The following is a 19506-nucleotide window of genomic DNA, read 5'->3' as shown; positions in this document are numbered from 1 at the left end:
CACAGACTGTGGCATTTCCTCCCAAACCTGCAGGGAGTCAACCCTCCAGTTTCGACACTGCAGACTTCAAAGGGGGTTTAAAAAACCCACCTTTCCAAGGACCACTTTCACTTGAATAAGGATAATTTGCTGAGGACACTAACTCAGGAAACTACAAATGAGTGGGTAATTTGTAAGGTGCAATATTAATGTTACTTATCTGACTGACTTTAACTGTGTAAGATGTTCTTTACTAATGTTTAATGCTGTTGTCTTTTTATAGCTTAAATTGATGGTTACACTGTGTTTTTATGATAGTATGAGCCATCTTGAGTGCCCAATGCCTGAAAAAGCAAGACAATATAGTTATATGAATAAATAAAAATAAACAAATATTCTGGGTCCACTGAGCATGTTCAGTCTTTATTGGGCTACATTTGTGTTTTCCCTCTTTTTGTTTTTTTGAGGGGTCTGTGGACTGACTTGTGTCCAGGCTCAGCTACATGAAAACCTTGACTTTCTTCATGAATGTCTATGGATGACAACCACTTCTGTTCATGTGGGTTGTTTTTTTTTGGGGGGGGGATGTTGGCTGTTGTTGATGTCAATTTTCTGTATCTTCATTTTGGATCTTACGATTGATGTAGAAATTGTTCAATCTGGTTGCACACATTTTGATGTTTTGTTTATTGTTTGACTACTTTGGTTATGTTTGTAGTTACATAATTTTTTTTATATGCTGTAAGTCACCTTCAGCATGGTTTTAACTGTGGAAAGGCAGCATACAAATAGAAGCTATTTTTAATCAATCATTTTAAGTGCGAACTAGGACTAGGAAGTAACCTACCTGGACACTGAAATTCTTCTTTCTACACACCCACACCCACCTTTGTCCAGCCACTCTGTTCTGCTTCTACCCCAGCCAGTATTCCGTGGTCGCTGAGTCTTTAATGGGCTGTTACCAGAGTTCTCATTTCCCTTACCACAGCACCAAATAACTCAGTACAAAACTCCCAAATTGTTGACATATTTATAATAAACCTCTAGTTATAAACTTATCACTAGAGACCACAAAGTTATGTTGCCATTTACAAAAAATGGCAACATATAGAACAAAAAAAAAAAAGGGGGGGGGGAGATAAGACATGGAGCTCTTCAATTTCCTATCACGATATTGACATGAATTGCTACCAGTTCTTTTTTGGGTAACCTCTAGATATGCGTATAAGTCTGCTGAAGTCTGAGTGTTCCACAAGAGGAACCCAACTTAGATCACATTCCTGTACTGCTGCGACTTGTAGGACATCCCAAAATCTGGACAGAGCCCATGGGTTGGCAGCGCATTTGTACACACAAAGCATATCCTAAGATGAACATTGAGGAAAAATAACTAATGAGGTAGTTCCAGATCAGCATCAAGATACAGGTAAACATTTTATTAATTCCTGTTTTAAAGATGGACAGTCTTTTCATGTTATTCAAAAGCAATACTTTCTTTTATCAAGCAGAATTCTGTCCCTGTGTGGCTGTTCAGACACCACTGCCATTTCACTGTCACACCAGTCAAAATCAATGCTTTAGGTGCCTGCTTAAATGGTATCAATAGCAACTGGATGGGGGAAAAGTCTTGATTTGAACCCCAATTCATTTAATTATAACATTGATCAAATCTAATTTGACCCACATTACGAAGGGAGGGTTTAAGGACAGATGCCCCCAAGACATCAAATTTAATATTGAATACACTGGGAAAAAATGTCAGCTGTTGCACAATCCATACCAAAAGATTTCCCCTTTTTCTCCCTTTCCTGGGAGTAATTAAAAGATGCTTTTCTTGACTAATGATCCCCTGTTTAGAAATAGGAAGTCGATATTCCTCCTGCAGCAGTCAGCTTCAATTTGTCACACTGCTCCAGAAGTTTGAGAAGCGGTTCTCAGGGTTGTTTGGTAATTGCTGGAGCCAATTACAAGCTTTTTAAAGCTGACCTAATCAGTGGTCCACTGAAAACAATCAGAAGCCAGCTGGTCTTGTTTCTACAGTAGTTTCAAAAGCTCCCCTCCTGCTCTGCAACTTTATAAACTTTTTGTGCTTGGTATAGTCACACAAATCACAGACCACAAATGTTAACTTGCAAGCTGTAGCTGCTCACCAAGATTTTCCTCCGAATCATGTGAAACCTCTGCTTAAATTTCATTGCAGCTTCCACTGCACTCCTGGTTATGAAGAATGATCTGTTTCTAACTGCCAGATTTTAAAGTTAGGTATGATGTTGTGGGTAAAACCACAGTGCCTAGGACTTGCCGATCGTATGGTCGGCGGTTCGAATCCCCGCGGCGGGGTGAACTCCCATCTTTCGGTCCCAGCTCCTGCCCACCTAGCAGTTCGAAAGCACCCCTAAGTGCAAGTAGATAAATAGGTACCGCTTTATAGCGGGAAGGTAAACAGTGTTTCCGTGTGCTGCGCTGGTGCTGGCTCGCCAGAGCAGCTTCGTCACGCTGGCCACGTGACCCGGAAGTGTCTTCGGACAGCGCTGGCCCCCGGCCTCTTAAGTGAGATGAGCGCACAACCCTAGAGTCGGACACGACTGGCCTGTACGGGCAGGGGTACCTTTACCTTTACCTTAATGTTGAGATCGCCTGAAGTATTTGAATTTTCATAGTAACTTAAAAATTACAAGAGTGGAAGTATTTCCTATAGTAAGACTTGAAATTTACCCTATTTGATAGTATTAAGTGGTGGAGAATCAACATACTTTTTCTTCTTATTGGTATTATTTACATAGCACTATCAATGTACATTGCTCTTTATGAAATTCTGCACAAAGAAGCTTACAACCCAAAATTCAATACAGGAGCAAGAGGGAAGTCTAAGCAGGGCAAACAAGGTAAGAGGATGAATTTATTTCAGTCATACTTAGGCTTAGGATATGGGCACAATGCTTTAGGTTACAAAGTCTTCTATACTCTACTGAGGGTGCAAAATTTCACTTAGGATAATTATATGTCTCTGAAGCCACTCAGATTGAGACCAGGTACATGGGCTGGGCAAAACCAGAGTGTAACCTTGGGGGGAGGGGTAGCAGTATGCATGCTGGTGGCAGTCAGAGCATTCCCTGCTCCTCCCGAAATATCTATGGCCCATGAGTAAAAAAAGTGCACTACCACATAACAGAGTTTGGAAGGGTTAGGAGTAATCTATCTGAAAGAGTATCAGTGCATGAAAGACAGTTGCCATGACTACAGTATACAGAAACTGAATGTAACAGATTTGGCCTATTTTTACCTGTACTAATTTTGGCCAAAATTTGGATGTGGGGGGCATGAAATTTAGTGTATTTAGGAATGCAACAAATATATGTTAATTACAGAGTCTTGATGCGAACTTCTCGCATTTACAGCTATGGATGTATTTTGAACAGAACACCTGGTTTCTAAACTTGCCCACAAAGAAGGGTGGGCAAGAAGCGTGATTTGTGTTGTGCGGTTAAATCAGTGTAAGAATGGGACGAAGGCACAGCAGTTTGCTCACTGGAGATAAGAGTCTGCTCTGAAACTGCAAGCTGGCTAACACTTATTTGGGAAGTGATGAAAACTTAGGGTATCAACCAACATGCAAATCAATATGTAAACCCATTTAGATTTTTTTTTGGCAAAAATTACATATGTGCTTTTTTATATAAATGTATGTGATGCCACTTTTCTGCAAGGTGGTTATATCCATGAAATGGTAGGACAGTTCTTCATATGTCCCTGGTGCTTATTAGTATCCTACACATACTAATGCTACTACAAAATTATTTATGTATCACAACCAAGCTGCAAGAGTGATATGGAAGGTTACTGGCTTGGGAGAGCTGTTTGGCTTCCTTAACTCAGCTTCTAGCAATTAAGAAAATTAATCATTTGACATAGAACTCTACCTATGGATTAACTACAGTCTGTAAACTTCAGTTCAGATAGACATAATGCTGGAAATCATTCAACTACTTCTAAAAAAAGTAATCATTTTTGGTACATTAAAAAAGTATGCCCTTTCTGGCTACCGGTGCCCAGAGGCAATCATAGGGATGCAAAACAGGTAAGAAATACTTTATGGTTTTGCTGACACCTTGTGTTTGAAACAACGATATTAAAGCAAACATCATACATTTATACAACATGGTACTTTTTTTTAAAAAAAGGAGAAAAAAAGAGGGCAGCTGTATTACAAACTAGTAGAAAACTAAATATTCCTCAAATGGAAAGTTATAATACACAACTTTTGTCTGTTTTGTATAAGAAGGATGTACATTGTCAGATAACAAAACTACTTCATGAACCTATACTGCAAATTAGTAGCAAGAAGTATGAAATCCAGATATGATTTGTCCCATTGAAATACCGGTAACTGAGATTTATGAGGACAGATAAGCATATAGTTTCAATGGGTCATGGGTAGATCGAACTTTCTCTGGATTTTAGCTTAACTTCAGTATAAACTTTTTTACTATTTATGTCTACACAAATGTCTGCATATATAGTAATCAAATAATGAATCAAAGATGGCACCAGAATTCATTTGTGATATTTACGGATTAATGTAATGGCACTGTTGACATTATGATACAAATAGCTATATTTGTTCTGTAATAGCAAAAGACACACCAGGGTTTATATTTTTACAATGTTATGGAGCAGAAACCAACGAAAGAACATTTAACACCCCCACACTCCTATTTAGGAAGAAAGCACTCAGGTTTTTGAAGTTCTACTGCAGTGTTTGTTGCCTGAAAGGTAACGGGCAATAAAAATGAGTATGAATTCTCTCTTTTCTTTTCTTGTTCCCCTTTGGGTTTGGGTTTTTATTTAGATTTGTTTATTTATCTTTGATAAAAAATATATTGGATATTTAATATTAACCTTTGTGTATTTTCTTTCCAACTTAATATTAACCTTTATATATTTTCTTTCAAACTTTAATAAAATCTAATGGGGGAAAAGAGTCTGAAATACACTTACGAAGACAGCTTTTTTATTACTTAAAATATTACGGTATGTTGTATTATGTTTCCTTGCCAACAAAGGTCCGTATAGTAAAAGCTATGGTTTTCCCAGTAGTGATGTATGGAAGTGAGAGCTGGACCATAAAGATGGCTGATCGCCAAAGAATTGATGCTTTTGAATTATGGTGCTGGAGGAGACTCTTGAGAGTCCCATGGACTGCAAGAAGATCAAACGTATCCATTCTTAAGGAAATCAGCCCTGAGTGCTCACTGGAAGGACAGATCATGAAGCTGAGGCTCCAATACTTTGGCCACCTCATGAGAAGAGAAGACTCCCTGGAAAAGACCCTGATGTTGGGAAAGATGGAGGGCACAAGAGAAGGGGATGACAGAGGATGAGATGGTTGGATGGTGTTCTTGAAGCTACCAGCATGAGTTTGACCAAACTGCGGGAGGCAGTGGAAGACAGGAGTGCCTGGCGTGCTCTGGTCCATGGGGTCACGAAGAGTCAGACACAAGTAAACGACTAAACAACAACAACATTATGTTTCCTGAGCCAGTATTTTTCAAATAAAGGCAGTAATTAATGATTCACAGAAACTTAAAACTCTTATATATTGGTCTAAAATTATATTCTATTAATACTATTATCCACAACAAGTGTTATCTTTAAAGGCAGCAATGAAAACAGCCTTTCCTTGTTTATTTATTTGCATAAAAGCAATGTAATTAATGGAAATATTAGAAAAATATGAAATTGGCTCTTAAACCGTCTGTTCAGATGACACAATCAAAGAGACCTGTACAAATGGTGAATGGGGGGGGGGGTAGAGTTGAACTTACAGGTCACCTTCCTTATGCTTTGCTGACTATACTTAGGGTATTTGTGAATTACAATGTTTATCTGGAGAAAGAACTCTGACACCGCAACCCCAAATCTGCTTACAAGCACCAGTCTGGGGGTAGGCAAGTATTACTCCCAACTGCAGTGATTCACTTAATGTATACAGTATGCACACAATGCATATAGTAAGCACACACAAACACAGGCAAAGAAGGACCTCGCTTGCATCCTTCGGGGTAAACACTAGCTAGCTAGAACCGGGCAAGAGGAATCTCTCCCTTGCAGGACTAGTTAACTAGTTACACCACTCTGAGCTTCTTGGAGAAGGAAGGATCATATACAGATCCAGTGCTCTTTAAGCCTTAGCTCCCATTTAAGACTTCAGCCAATGAGAGCAGTGCAGAGGTACTTTCAAAAGATAAACATTGGGTTAGATATCTTTCTTTTTCTTTTTTTTTTAATAATATTTATTAAAGATTTTCAAATATAACAAAAAAGAAAAGCATCCAAATTTAAGGCCTTATTTTCAATATCATCTTTCCAGGACTTCCCCTCCCCACCCCCTCTTGTATTCCAATTCTTTCAAATAGATTCAGCAAATTCTTACCCCAAGTTTTAAAATTATTATCATTAACCCAATTTAAAAAATATTTTCCCGTCCCCTAAAATCAACCTGTTCCCTTCCACGAGTTCCCCTCTTTAATATAAAATAGAAATTAACATAAAAAAAAATAGAAAAAAGAATAAAATGTAATTTAACACCCTTTGGATTCCAAATTTCCCTCCCCCCTTTCCCGGTTGCGTTCCCAATGTCCGTCAATGTCTACTGTCTCCTGGAGCTCCCACATCTAAGCCATAATCCTTCACCAGTCCGCTTTGCCGTCTTTTTAATAGTCTTTACCGTCTTTTAATCATCTTTAATTTCGAATGTCCAATCTTGGAAGGGGTCTATCTTCCAACTTTGTCCAGTTCTTGTTTTTCTTGTTGTTCTTGTTGTTCTCTCTTCTCCTCTTTTTTCCCCCCCCCCTGCTCTCCTGCACAAATGTTCTAATTCCAAAAAGCTTGTAGTTCCTCTACAGAGGCTTTGTTATTCAGGAACAAAACATTACGTCAAGTCCCTTCCATTCTTCAATAGATAAGTCTATTGTCTCCTTTAGTGTGTAGACCTCTGTAGACAAAATAGTGTTCCATTTCTGCAGTTTCCCAGGAGATAAAAAGTCTGATTCAAATTCCATGCCAGCAATACTTGTAATAACCCACAGCTCCTCTAGAGGGATTATAATAACTCAGTTTCATTCCCGATCACACCCACCAGTCAAAGTAACTTATTATTCCTTATTTTAAACAGTTTATATCCAATTTATAACAAATGTAACCAGCAAAGTCCTCGTAGCAAAGTTCTCTTTTTGTTCTTCAGTTTTGGCAGCTCCTTTGACAGCTGTCAAAACCTCTATTTCTCCTCTCCAGGCGCTCTCACGGATCGCTCCCGGGGTTTCCGGGGGGGGGGGGTTGTATTTTAATTCACATTCCACTTTTCTCCTCCAGCCCAACTTATAGTTTTCCATCGCGAAATTAATAACTTTATCAAAAAAAAAAAAGGTTGCACTCGATCTTAGTTGTCAGGTCCTTTGCTTTAGCTCCTCTACAACAGGGGGGAGGTTGACTTCCTTTTTGTACCTCCCCCGCTCGCTCCGAATTTAAGAAAAAAATTATTCCCCTTTTTAATCCAAGTTCCAATTACTCACGGGTTATTCTTTTAAGTCCAGATTTTCAATGGAAGAAGTCAGCGCTCTCCGCCAAATGGCATGCGGCTTCACTCGGCAGGGGAAGCGGAGGACTCACAGCACCAACCCCCCCGTCACCCGCTCCGCAGCCTTTAAAAAGGCTCCTTCGCGTGGTCGGGGGGGGGCGCAAACGGTGCCCGCCGAGTCACCATGCCCATGGGTTTCAGCGCCCATGGTTTTTGAGGGTCCCCGCGTCGCCGGCGCGGTAGAACCCAGCCCCTGCCGAGCAGGCTCCCTCCGGAGCTCGGAGGGAGTCCGCCATTCGGCGATGGCGCCAACCCGGAAGTCTGGGTTAGATATCTTTCACATACTTTTTCAACGCCTGCATGCATACTGAAACAGCTTACCTTGAGGAGTCTGGAGAGGGTTTTGCACGTCCCTGGGTATTTTCTTCCCACACGCTATTTGCTAACTCATTCCCAATGGAGGACATTACTTTGATGAGTTCAATAGGCCAATCATCCAAGTCAAGTGAGCGCACACGGGACACGTGTGTGCCAAGGTTTCGGTGTATCCCTGAGCATTCAATACACATGAGTGCTCCCAGATTTAAGCTTGCCCAGTCAGGATCTATAGGAAAAGAAAACAAAGCAACACAATGAATATACACTCTAAGAGCTTTTCCCACTTATGGCAAGGTTACCAGTAATCAACTCCTATTTGAAGTTTTAACAGAACCCCTGAGTGATACATGATGCTGATGAGTCTGGACCCCCTATCTAATTCTTAGCCAATTAAGGGAACTTTTAGCTCATGGTTCTTGGGGAATAAAATCTTAAGAATTATTATAGCAAATGTTTTTCTACCAACACAAGTATGGTACAGGTTAGAAGCAAGTAATTTAAAGATGATGTTTTTACATAAAGGTACAAGTGCAACCTATTTAGCTATCATGGGGTAAATATGGTGGCAAAATGGAGAAGATGACAGGAAATAAGATGATTATACAACTCAGGACAAAGAGACAGCAACCAAAGAGCAGCTCTAAAACTCCAAGATAAAGCCCACCTAAAGCAGGTGTGGGGAGACTTTGGTCCCTAAGAAGCTGAATTACAACTTCCATCAGCCCCTACAAGCATGGCCAGGGCCACTGTGGTCCAGTGACATCTGGCGCACCAAAGGTTCCTCACATCTGTACTACCATGTGCACCTGTACTACTAAATGCAGTTACTCTCCTAATAATCACTGTCATCATTTTGCAGATTCATTATTTCATTTTTAACACATGCTTGTAGGATGAGAAAAGATGAACAAGGCACTCCATCCAACATCTAAAAAGCAACCATTCTGATTTATGCAATTTCAAGGAAGTATGTGCTGCTTTTGATTTTAGAGAAATCTTGGATTGCATTGAAAATGCAAAGCCTACCGACACCAGTTGAGGCATGGGAAAAGCACAATTAGCAGTGCTTATAATTCTGAGTAGTATTTCAGATAGCCAGATGGTCCACATCAAGAAGGGTGATACAGAAGGAAGGTGGACTCTCCTTCCTTGGCGGTTTTTAAGCAGATCTGTCATGGATACTTTAGCTGGTATTTCTACATGGCAGGGGGTTGGACTAGATGACCCTTGGGTCCCTTTTGCGAATCTATGATCCTTGAAAATTTGGAATTGACTTATGGTCTTGCTAGTAAACACTCACACCACACCTGGATAGGAGACTTGCTTAAATTGAAGCTTGTATCCAAGGTGGACAGTAACAGTCATGTGACAGAATTCTTAACAACTGGCTTCCAAGTTTAAGCTGCAAAGGATGGTACTCTGCTGATCTCATAAACATGAGCAAGGAAGAATAATAACTAAATATATCCTCTCCTAGTGTCTAAATCCATTCCTACAAAGCCTGCCCACACTCAAAAGGAAATTAGGGTCAAGTCTTTCCCACAATGACAATGATGTTCAAAGAAGTTAAGGGGACAAACATGACATCTGACCTCTCCCTTGTGTGTCTGGCCTGTTTTACATACTAAAAAAAGGCAGGTGTGTCCAATTTTAATGCAGGATGTGCATGGGGGAGCTGACCCCCCTCACCTCTTCATTCCAGCTGCTCCAGGGGAAACCCTCACGCCCAGGCCATACCTCAGGCTAAAACTTAGATCCCATCACCTTCAACTCAAAAAACTGAGTTATCTGAAGGACCAACTAGGTCTGTATCAATGTAGCCGCAAAAGCCCACAGCAAGTGCCAGATGCCGGCACATTAGCTTGGGAGGGGTCAAATCAGCTGAGTTAAAAAGCAAGTGGCTGCCCACTGACTCCCGAGCCAGGCTCAAGGTTTTACATATACATATATTTGTGAATCTCATACTAATATTAAGATAGGCATTGTACGTTTTCTAATATCACATGCTTTTTCCTTTTTGTCTGGAAAGAATGACTTTAAAATCCCCTAAAATTCATAAGAGCCATTATTTCCCCTCTTATCTAGAGCATAACAGTAGCATGTTAAGCTGAAAAGGAATGCGAAACTGAAGAAAAAATCTCCCTCCTCAAAAGTGTTCCAGGTCAGTACTTACAAAAAAATGAGGTCTTAATTTAACCAGCAGCATGCGTTAATTAGGATTTAATAGGAATACACCACACAAATCAAATTCCATAATGAACACTAACTAGTGAAAAGAACACTGAATACAATACCAAGAGGGCAAGAACTAGAACAGGTGTTCATGTAACACTGAAGCAAAGAGACTACAAGCTTTATGAAGCCCAGGATAATGTTCCTTGTGGAAAAAAAGTACTCACTTTGTGCCCCACAGTCCACACAGCGAGAATTGCCTCTGATGTTTCTTATTGACTGAAGGGCCATGGCCTCATTCTGACTTGTCAGTCGGGACTGTGTATATTTAAAGAAACACACATTCAGGAAATAAGAACTCAAAGAAAAGACAGAGACAACATTTCTGTCAGCTGGTGAAAAAGAGAGTTCAGAAATGGGTTGAATGAACATGATCATGGAATTTGATGCTTTTGGTTAGCTTCTCAGAAGTTGATCCTTTAGCATCTTTAAGTACTGTAATTCTGTGTCTGACAAGCACAGCTCACAGTTTTCATCCATGTTTCTGACAGCTCAAGCTTTTATTGAACCACTGGGGCATAGAGCGTACAGGACATCAGGAATCAGTGGTAAAGCAAGCTCAGAACTGAAGTGTGCCATTAATACCACAGATGATCACAGAACAGTCCATTCTTATAAATTCTGTTAAATTAAATTAATTCCTGTACTACTTTTGTTTCATGGTTATTGATTGTTAGGAAGATTTGGGAACAGAAGCAATGGTGAACAGAGCATTCTACCATCAAAAGATCAGAATTGATCTTATGGCTTGCGTTACGGACCTCTCTCCACAGTGGCCTGCCAGTGACCTCTACTTTGACCCAGAAAGATAATCGCTATAGAAAGTGACTTTCAGTTTCTATACCAGCTGAGTCCTGAGCAAATTCAACTAGCTGTATCAGATCATGAACTTCCGGCTACAGATTTCAATAGAAGCTATAAAACACTCTACGTAAGCTGGTATCTAGATATGCCATTATCAGGGATGTGTCTTGGTGGTTTCCTCAATCTCTTTCTTTAGAAAGTTTAATTTTGCATAACTGTTCTAGTTAGCTTATTCTACATTATGAATGTAAAACATGTACGAGCCATTATGGAATGAAGGTACTGCTATATTTCCCTTTCCAATTTAATCTATTTGTGGTTTAAAAGCCATAAGACTTAAAAGTTTTATTTATACATTGAACATATAATCATCCCTAATTACAGAGAAGAACCCCCACCCCACTAAGCTTTCCTTAGCCAAGGTCAAAAGAACAAAAAACTGTGAACATGTATCTAACGTAAGTCCCAATCCAGCTAAATTTAGTAATGACAAATCCCCATTGAAACGAAGAAATTAGTTGTGACCAACTTGTCCCACAGCTTTCAAGAGGATTAAGTCATGACTAACTTTAGCTAGATCACAGTTGTAGACAAATGTCGAAATGGGACATTGTGCACAATACTATCCTGAAGATACACAATACTATTCCTGCAGTATTAAACATAAAGCGTCATACATTTTCTAGTCCTAGAGAAACACAACAGCTTCCAGGAAAAATTGTAAAGTAACAAAGTAGAAAAAAACTACTACTTTGCAGTACTGTACTCAAAATACTGAAAGCAAGATTTAGATCAATTTAAAAGCAGCAACTATTCATTCCAAATGAGTTATTTTAATGTGAAATTATATAGAAAACTGAAAAAGTAAAACAATAAATAAGTTACTATTAAAAATCTAAATGCAAAGCAAGGCAAAACATTCCAGACATAATAATACTGCAGGAATTTCTCCTTTAAAACATTATAGAGGGTCTAAATGTTGATGACATATATTCTTTTCCTCTGATTAATGTTGTTTATCTTACCTTATTCTTGCTGCTCTCACATGACTGCAGGCTGGCCAGAATTTGACTCTCTATAGCTTGGACCCAAGCATCTCTTTCTTCATATGTTGTAGCTTCAAAGTGCCAAGTCTGACCAGTAAGAGACACAATGATAAATTCAAAGTTATCTTCTTGTTCTGAAAGAGAAAATGGAGGGAGAGAATGATGGGTTAAAACTTATATTTAAAAGAATAAATTAAAACATGATTTTAAGAAAAGAACAGATGTAGCAGACAAAGGGTGCTCATAACTCTGTCCCTCATTTAGAAAACGAAAAGAGAGGCTGTGATTTCATCACAGTGAAATGCCAGGAAAGCTAAAACTGCAAAATAATAACAACAACAACAACAACAACAACAACAATGATGCAGGGGAAGTCAGACTAATTGTTTGGAACAGTTTTGTTAGAAATACACATAAGCCAGAACCTCAGAAGCATTCCCCAGCCCACAATATTTAAATATAGAATCAATTTTTATCTTCAGTGTTGGGAATTATTCTGTTCTATTATAAAGTTCAGATAGGAAGGGACCCAAAGGAACATTGCTAAAACCATGAAACAGAAATAAGTACATCTTGAAAAATCAGAATGTACCTAAGATGTAGGTTTACCTTTTCTGATTTTTAAAAAAATAATATTTATTAAGTTTTTAACAAGAAAAGGGTTACAAAACAGTAAACAAAGAGCACACACACAAAAAAATACAAAAACCAAAATTTAACGTAAAAAGAAAGAAGAAAAATAAAAATCCCTCTTTCTAATATCTTACCACTCATTTACTTATTTTCATGACTTCCTCAAACCTCCCTTTTTTGTATTCCATTTAAAAATTTGTTCAGCAAATTCATACCCTCTTAATTTACCCTTAATTGTTTATCCTCACATATTATAACTTCAAATTTTCATCTAATATCAATCCGTTCTTGCATATTCTTATTTTGCCTTATTACTAGAACCACTTCGTTTCATTCCAACGTCATTAACATTCAATAATTTTACAGTGTTTCTGTAGATAGATTTTAAATTTCTTCCAATCTTCTTCCACCAACTCTTCTCCCTGGTCTCGGATTCTGCCAGTCATTTCCGCTAATTCCATGTACTCCATTACTTGCATCTGCCATTCTTCCAAGGTGGGTAGATCTTGTGTCTTCCAATGCTTTGCAATGAGTATTCTTGCTGCCATTGTTGCATACATAAAGAAAGTTCTATCCTTCTTTGGCACCAATTGGCCGACCATACCCAGGAGAAAGGCCTCTGGTTTCTTCAAGAAAGTATATTTAAATACCTTTTTCATTTCATTATAGATCATCTCCCAGAAAGCCCTGATTTTTTTGTTTTTGTATATTTGTATTATGTTGCATTTGTATGTTGTTGTACTATTCTTTAAATAATCTTCATAATCAGCCTTGATAGGCTGCATTTAGGAATGCAAGAGTAATGGTAGGAAAGGACTCCTTAAATGCTTTCTCTTCCCACTATCTGCTCTTGAAAAATGCCCCCCCCAACCCTGCAGGGTAAGAGTTTTCTCTCCCCAAATTTTCTACTTTTCACTTGAAAAAATAGGAGAAAGTCCTAAAAAGAATCTGAAAGAAATTTGGGGAGCAGATTTGGAATAAAAAATAAAAGATACAATTCAGCAAGTGTTATACAGCGGAAGTCTCCTATTAAGGTTACATAGGAGGGTAAAGGAGTCCATGATAAAAGTGGTACTAAGGTGGTTCCCAGTGGAATTCCCGATGGAATTGGCAAAAAGGAACATTGATTTTTCTAATGTGTGCTGGGGAGGATGTTAAAGGGTGGACACTTTTTTCATATGTGGTAGATCTGCCCAGTAGTGCAATATTGTGGGTAAAAATCCTTCAAAAAATCTCTTCTATTGTCTGTCAAATTCTTCCATTCAACCTGTATTCCACTTAACCAGAGGATATATACCATGTAAGTCAAGTCCTAATATTGTTTGTTGGTTGAAGAATGAAATTGCTCATCACTGGAATCATTGCTCTACCTTTACTTTAGACTAGAGCTTCCCAAACTTTTCAAGTTGGTGACACACTTTTTGCATATGCATCATTTTGTGACACAGTGATTCAGTTTTACTAGCAAAGCAGAGGTTAAACTAACCCTTTCCAGCCCCAGGAGGAGCACGGGGAGTGCTTGTGTGACACACCTACACACTACAGCCGACACACTAACATGTCACAACAAACAGCTTGGAAAGCTCTGCTTAAGACAGTTGGAGAAACAAAATTTCAAAATAATCAACCTCCCTTTTGGTCAGATCATCTGCCTAGATATGGAGTTTTGCTTTTGTTGCTGTTCTAATCTTTTTGCATTCTTTTACTCTAGGATCTTCTTCTCGGATGAATGTTCCTTTGTACTTATTTATGCTGGCTATCACAACCAGTTTTACATTCACTTAATCACTCGTTTGTATTTACTCCAAGCTTCTAAGTCATATTTTATCTTCTCTTGCTATTTATTGGTAGGTTTATATTGAAAATGAACTCTCAACCTAAGTTTAAAAGATGAGGAAAGCAGAAAAAACTCCTGACATGTCTAGTTTGTCACAGTAACCAAAATTGATTTGTTGTAGGGTGTTTATTTCTTCTATGATGGTGGTTGTATATGTTTTGAAGCTCAACTTTAGCACATTCTCACCATTTCCACACAGTTGTTTTTTAAAGAGTTTTGAATTCATATTGAGTTAGTTCAGATAAATGTTAACAATTCAAGCATTCTAATCTCCAGCCCCTTCCCATATGATACAGTAAAAACAACAAAAGGCTCATTTTCTAACACTGTATTCTTTTCAATATTTCATGGATGAAAATAGTTTGAATGGATGGGATTAGGGGCAGAGTCTGGCAGCCCAGGGACTGGGAAAGTGGTAGGGACAACACAGTCCACACTTAAAACTTTGCCACAACTAGAAAGTGGAAAGCAAAAGGGAATCCAAGCAGCTGGCTCCAGATAACTCCTACTGGTAGTCAGAGAAGCAAGCGAACGAACACCTATATGCACTTTATTGCATTTATACAATTGAGAGGACTTTGGAGACCATGAAGGAGACCATGGCCAATGGTACCAAAAGCTGCTGAGAGGTCAAGGAGAATTAACAGGGACACATTTTCCCTGTCTCTTTGCCGACAGAGGTCATCATACAGGAGGATCAAAGCAGTTACTGTAACAAAACCAGGCCTAAACCCTGATTTAAAAGGCTCTAGAAAATCTGTTTCTTCAAAAAGTGCCTGGATCTGGTTGACAACCACCTGCTCAAGAACTTTGCCTAAGAAGGGGAGATTAACAAGTGGCCAGTAGTTACTTAGATTTTCTGAATCCAGGGAGGGTTTCTTTCTTCCTTCAAGCAAGCAGGGACCAACCCCTCTCACAAGAAGGCATTAATCACCTCCCTGGCCCAACCGGCTGTTCCCTCCCCGCCAGAGACGTAGCGTGGGCAGGGGGGCCATTGCCTCAGGTGCAGATTTCTATGGGGCACACAAAGTGCTTCTTTCTCAGGTTTAAATTGGGCAGCCTGACCTCCTCACCTGCTGCTTGGGTGCCTGGTGCGGGGGCATGTCCTGCAGCCGGGGGCAGGGCAATCTGCACCTGTGGGGGCGGGGCGATCTGCCCATGGGGTGGGGCGAGCCTCTCTGCCGCTTGGAGCCTCTCCGCCGCCTCCCCCTTGGCTGTAGGGCGGCTGAGGCAGAGGCAGTAGGCAGACACAAGTCCCACACTGCTGTTTCAGGCAGCGCGGAACCTGCAGGCGCCTAAGCCACCACGTCACTCCTAAAAAGTTTCGTGAGCCCAATTTTTTAAAAAACTCATTTTGTCCCACCCCCTCAGTGATGACACCCGGGGCAGACCGCACCCCCCTTCGCCCACCACTGAAGCAGCACAGAAGCGACTCTAGGGGAACGCGGCCAAAGCACTGGCAGCACGCATTCCAATGGCAGGTAAGAGGTGGGGGCACCAGAATTTGATGTTGCACAGAGCTCCCCTCTGCCACGGAGGCCCTATGGCTGCTGCACCCAGGAAGTGCCTGGTCACTCACCCGCATGGTCCAGTAATGCGCACAATGGCCCTCCCCCTCCCTTTGCTTTGGCCTGTGGTGAAGGCCAAGGGCAAGGCAGGCTGTGACTGAAGCCATTAGTGTCCCTTAGCATCAGGGATCCTTCTCTGCAAGCCCTCCTCCCTCGGGAGGTTCGGAGGTGGCGGTGCCCTGCGGGGTCCTTCTATGAGACGGTTGCCCACTTGTGGGACACCCTGCACAGGGAGGCTGGCCTTCACCACCTCCCTTCAGGTGCAGGAGAAAATGGCTCTCTCCTCCTGGGCTCATGAACAGCTCCAGCCTTTTAAAATGTGTGTGTGAGAGTGCCCCTTCCGATCTTCAGGAGGAGGGGGGGTTGTGGGATCACGACCCCGCCCACACTCACTCTGCGAGGCTGTCGTCAGCCTCGCAGGAGACAGGGATTCACCCAATTAGCATACCTTGTGGCGCCAGCCAATTGGCTGGCGGCAGGGGCGGGCCTTCCTAGGGCCACTTAAGGTCAGGGCAGCCCCTGGCTCGCCCCCTTTCTTCCCTGGAGACGACGCAGTTTCCCACCCACCCGCCCTTTAGGTTTTGCCACTGACCTTGCTATGGGCTTCGGCTGGTCGCCGCAAGGGGCCTGGTAGGAGTTTTTCCATTTGGCTAATTGGCTGGTTTTGTGAGCCACTTGGTTTTTTCGCCTACCTCGTAGCAAATCGTCACAACTCCCTCGGTTTTGGCGGTAGGCATTGGCCGGGGTATTATCATGCAGATGAGGTTGGGGGGGAGGAACGCCATCACCTCCCCCAATGCTTGAAGGGTAGTTCGTTAAAGGACTCCGAGGGGCGACGCCTCGTCCGAAACCTACGGAGGCTAGGGCCTAAAGCGCGCCCCCGAGCGGTAACCCCTTGGGGAGCGCCTAGGGATATGCATCTCGGGTGGCTCCCCCTGTTGGTGTTTAACCCTTCCCGGTCAGACCGGATAGTCGGTTAGGGCCAATGCCTAAAGCCAATACCCTTCTTTCCTGTAATCAATAAAGTTGTGGCCATTTTCGCCCATTAACCTAAAACTCTGTGTCCGTTGTCTTCATTTATTCCACCTGTGGGGGGGAGGGAATAGCCACACAATGGGAGAGATTCTACAAAATGTCTACACCACTTGATTGCTAAAAAAGATCAAAGTGGTTTACAAAAAGATCAAAAATATAAATAATGAATGGTTTAGTTCTGTGAATGGCAAGGGATGAGGTCCGGAGCATGTTGTAAAAAATATAAGCGGTGCCCCTGAAAGCAAGGTGGCTTTCAGTGGAAATACCAACAGCCACATCAGTCTAGCTTTCCCCTGCTTATTCCTTCCCTTCCTTTGTCTATGGAACAACCGCCACTCCCCACAGCAGCATCTCTGCTGAGGAGTGGGTTGCCAGAGCAACACATGCGCAGTCAGTCACTTAAGCCAAGCCACCCAAGCAAAGTTCCAGCTGTCCCCCCCCCCTTTCTTGCCATTACAGTATTTTTGTTTGCATGTGCATGTGCAGGCTGCCTGGCTGTTATTCATAGTTGAGTTATAGAGACATACAAAGGGTCAACAGTCCTGCAAGGTAGGCCAATAATATTATTTCCCAGTTTGGGGTGGGAGTGGTTGGGTGAGTAGAAGAAGAAGAGCTTGGATTTGATATCCCACTTTATCTCTACCCTAAGGAGTCTCAAAGCGGCTAACAATCTCCTTTCCCTTCTTCCCCCACAACAAACACTCTGTGAGGTGAGGCTGAGAGACTTCAATGTGTCTCTGGCCCAAGTGTGACTGGCCCAAGGTCACCCAGCAGCTGCATGTGGAGGAATGGGGAAGCAAACCCGGTTCACCAGATTACGCGTCTACCGATCTTAACCACTACACCACACTGGCTCTCAGAGGTTGGATGGCTACTTGTCATGGATGCTTTAGTTGAGATTCCGGAGGTTGGTCAGGACTTTGACAGGAGCATGAGTCATATCATCAAGAAAATCCTCCAGAGCTATCTGGAAACTCATTGGATCCATCAGACTTGGAAGGTGGAGCATCCTAATAGTCTCCCATCTCTACAGAGGGGAAAAGGTGCTGAAAGCCTAATTCTCAACAGGAAGTGATCAGATCATGACAAGGGACTGAGATCAATACCCCCCACTTTCAGATCGCCCTCTTCCTACCCAGCTGAGAAAATAAAGTCTAGAGTGCAACCTGCCACATGTGTTGGGCCAGCCCCATGGTCATCATAGCAGTCATGAAATCCTGAGCCACCTCAGAGCCAGTCACCTCGGCATGGATGTGGAAGTCCCCCAGAAACAGCAGTCTGGGAATCCTCAACACTGCCTCCCAAACCAGCTCTTTCAGCTCAGGCAGGGAGACTGCTGGGAGGTGGACGGTAAACTAACAGAATCCCTGATCTGTCCCGATTGCCCAATGCCAAGAACACACATTCCAGATCCTCCCTTAGCTAGACAGAAAGCCTGGAAATAAAGAGAGGGAGAATCTCTATAGGCCACAAGTCCCCTCCCTGACTTGAAAGTCTGGCCTAATGCTGCACCAAGCACCCAGATGGGCAAAGCTGGGTGAGACCAACTCTGCCCTCTCACCCACCCAGGTCTCAGTGATACATGCCAGATCAGTCTCCTCATCCATAATCAGATCATGGATGCGGGAGGTCTAATTCAGATCCACCTAGCATTCAGCAACAGCAGCTGCAGATCCAAGGGCTGGCTGACAGGACAGTTGCAATTCCCCAGGTTGGAGGAGGAGTTGGCACACGTCACAGTCACTAACTGCCTGTGCTGTGTGCCCCTTACCCAGCCTGCCCCACCTCTCATGCCACACTTCCCCCTACTCTGAACCACTGCAATCAGGCCCCCAGGCTCTCCTCAGCTCCTCCTCCCAGATACACCTCCCCTCCCTCAATAAAAATCACTACCAACAACAAACCCCACACAAAGTTAAAAACAGTTAAAACAGTTGCCTGTGCAGTCAGGAGATGTTGATTGGCTGGTGGTGCAGAGGCCACAAGACTACTGCTGCTCTCAGCTGCTGAGAAGGAAAGGATCTCTGGATCATGGCTGTTTGATCATCATCTGTTCACTGAGGGCAACTGCTGATTAGCAGGTGTTCTGTATGGTAGAACAATTGCTTTACATACAGAAGGGCACAGGCTCAATAGCTTTTTTCTTTAGTCTGGCCCAGTTAGCTGCAGCTCGTCAGTGTTGACAGCACTGAGTTAGATGGACCAATGGCATTAAGCAGCTTCCTATGTAGTCACCAGAGATAAGCAGTTAGGTAGCATTTTTGGATATCCATAGCAAGACATTTTTTACAGGGATTTGGCTACTACAGACTCTGAATGCAGTTCAGACACATCCTGAGGAAGTTATCTCTGTTCACAAAAGGTCTGAATGGAAAGATGGTTATACTCTTAAAAGCTGGTTTCAGAACTAAATGGTTA

General features: G+C 41.9%; 1 protein-coding gene across 4 annotated transcripts in view; it reads right to left on the bottom strand.

Annotated features, from left to right (window-relative positions):
* AGAP1 (ArfGAP with GTPase domain, ankyrin repeat and PH domain 1) overlaps positions 1 to 19506 on the bottom strand; it is a 334103-nt gene that overhangs the window by 40390 nt on the left and 274207 nt on the right. For all 4 annotated transcript variants that reach the window (XM_079976700.1, XM_079976701.1, XM_079976698.1 and 1 more), the window contains 3 exons: positions 11995 to 12149; positions 10333 to 10423; positions 7937 to 8159 (listed from right to left, as the gene is read on the bottom strand). In XM_079976700.1, coding sequence (XP_079832826.1) covers positions 7937 to 8159; positions 10333 to 10423; positions 11995 to 12149 — 469 coding nt within the window. The remainder of the gene's footprint in view (positions 1 to 7936; positions 8160 to 10332; positions 10424 to 11994; positions 12150 to 19506) is intronic.

Source organism: Podarcis cretensis (genome assembly GCF_951804945.1).
Source record: "Podarcis cretensis genome assembly, chromosome: 1".
Lineage (NCBI taxonomy): Eukaryota > Metazoa > Chordata > Lepidosauria > Squamata > Lacertidae > Podarcis > Podarcis cretensis.
This window is presented reverse-complemented; position numbering and strand designations above follow the sequence as displayed.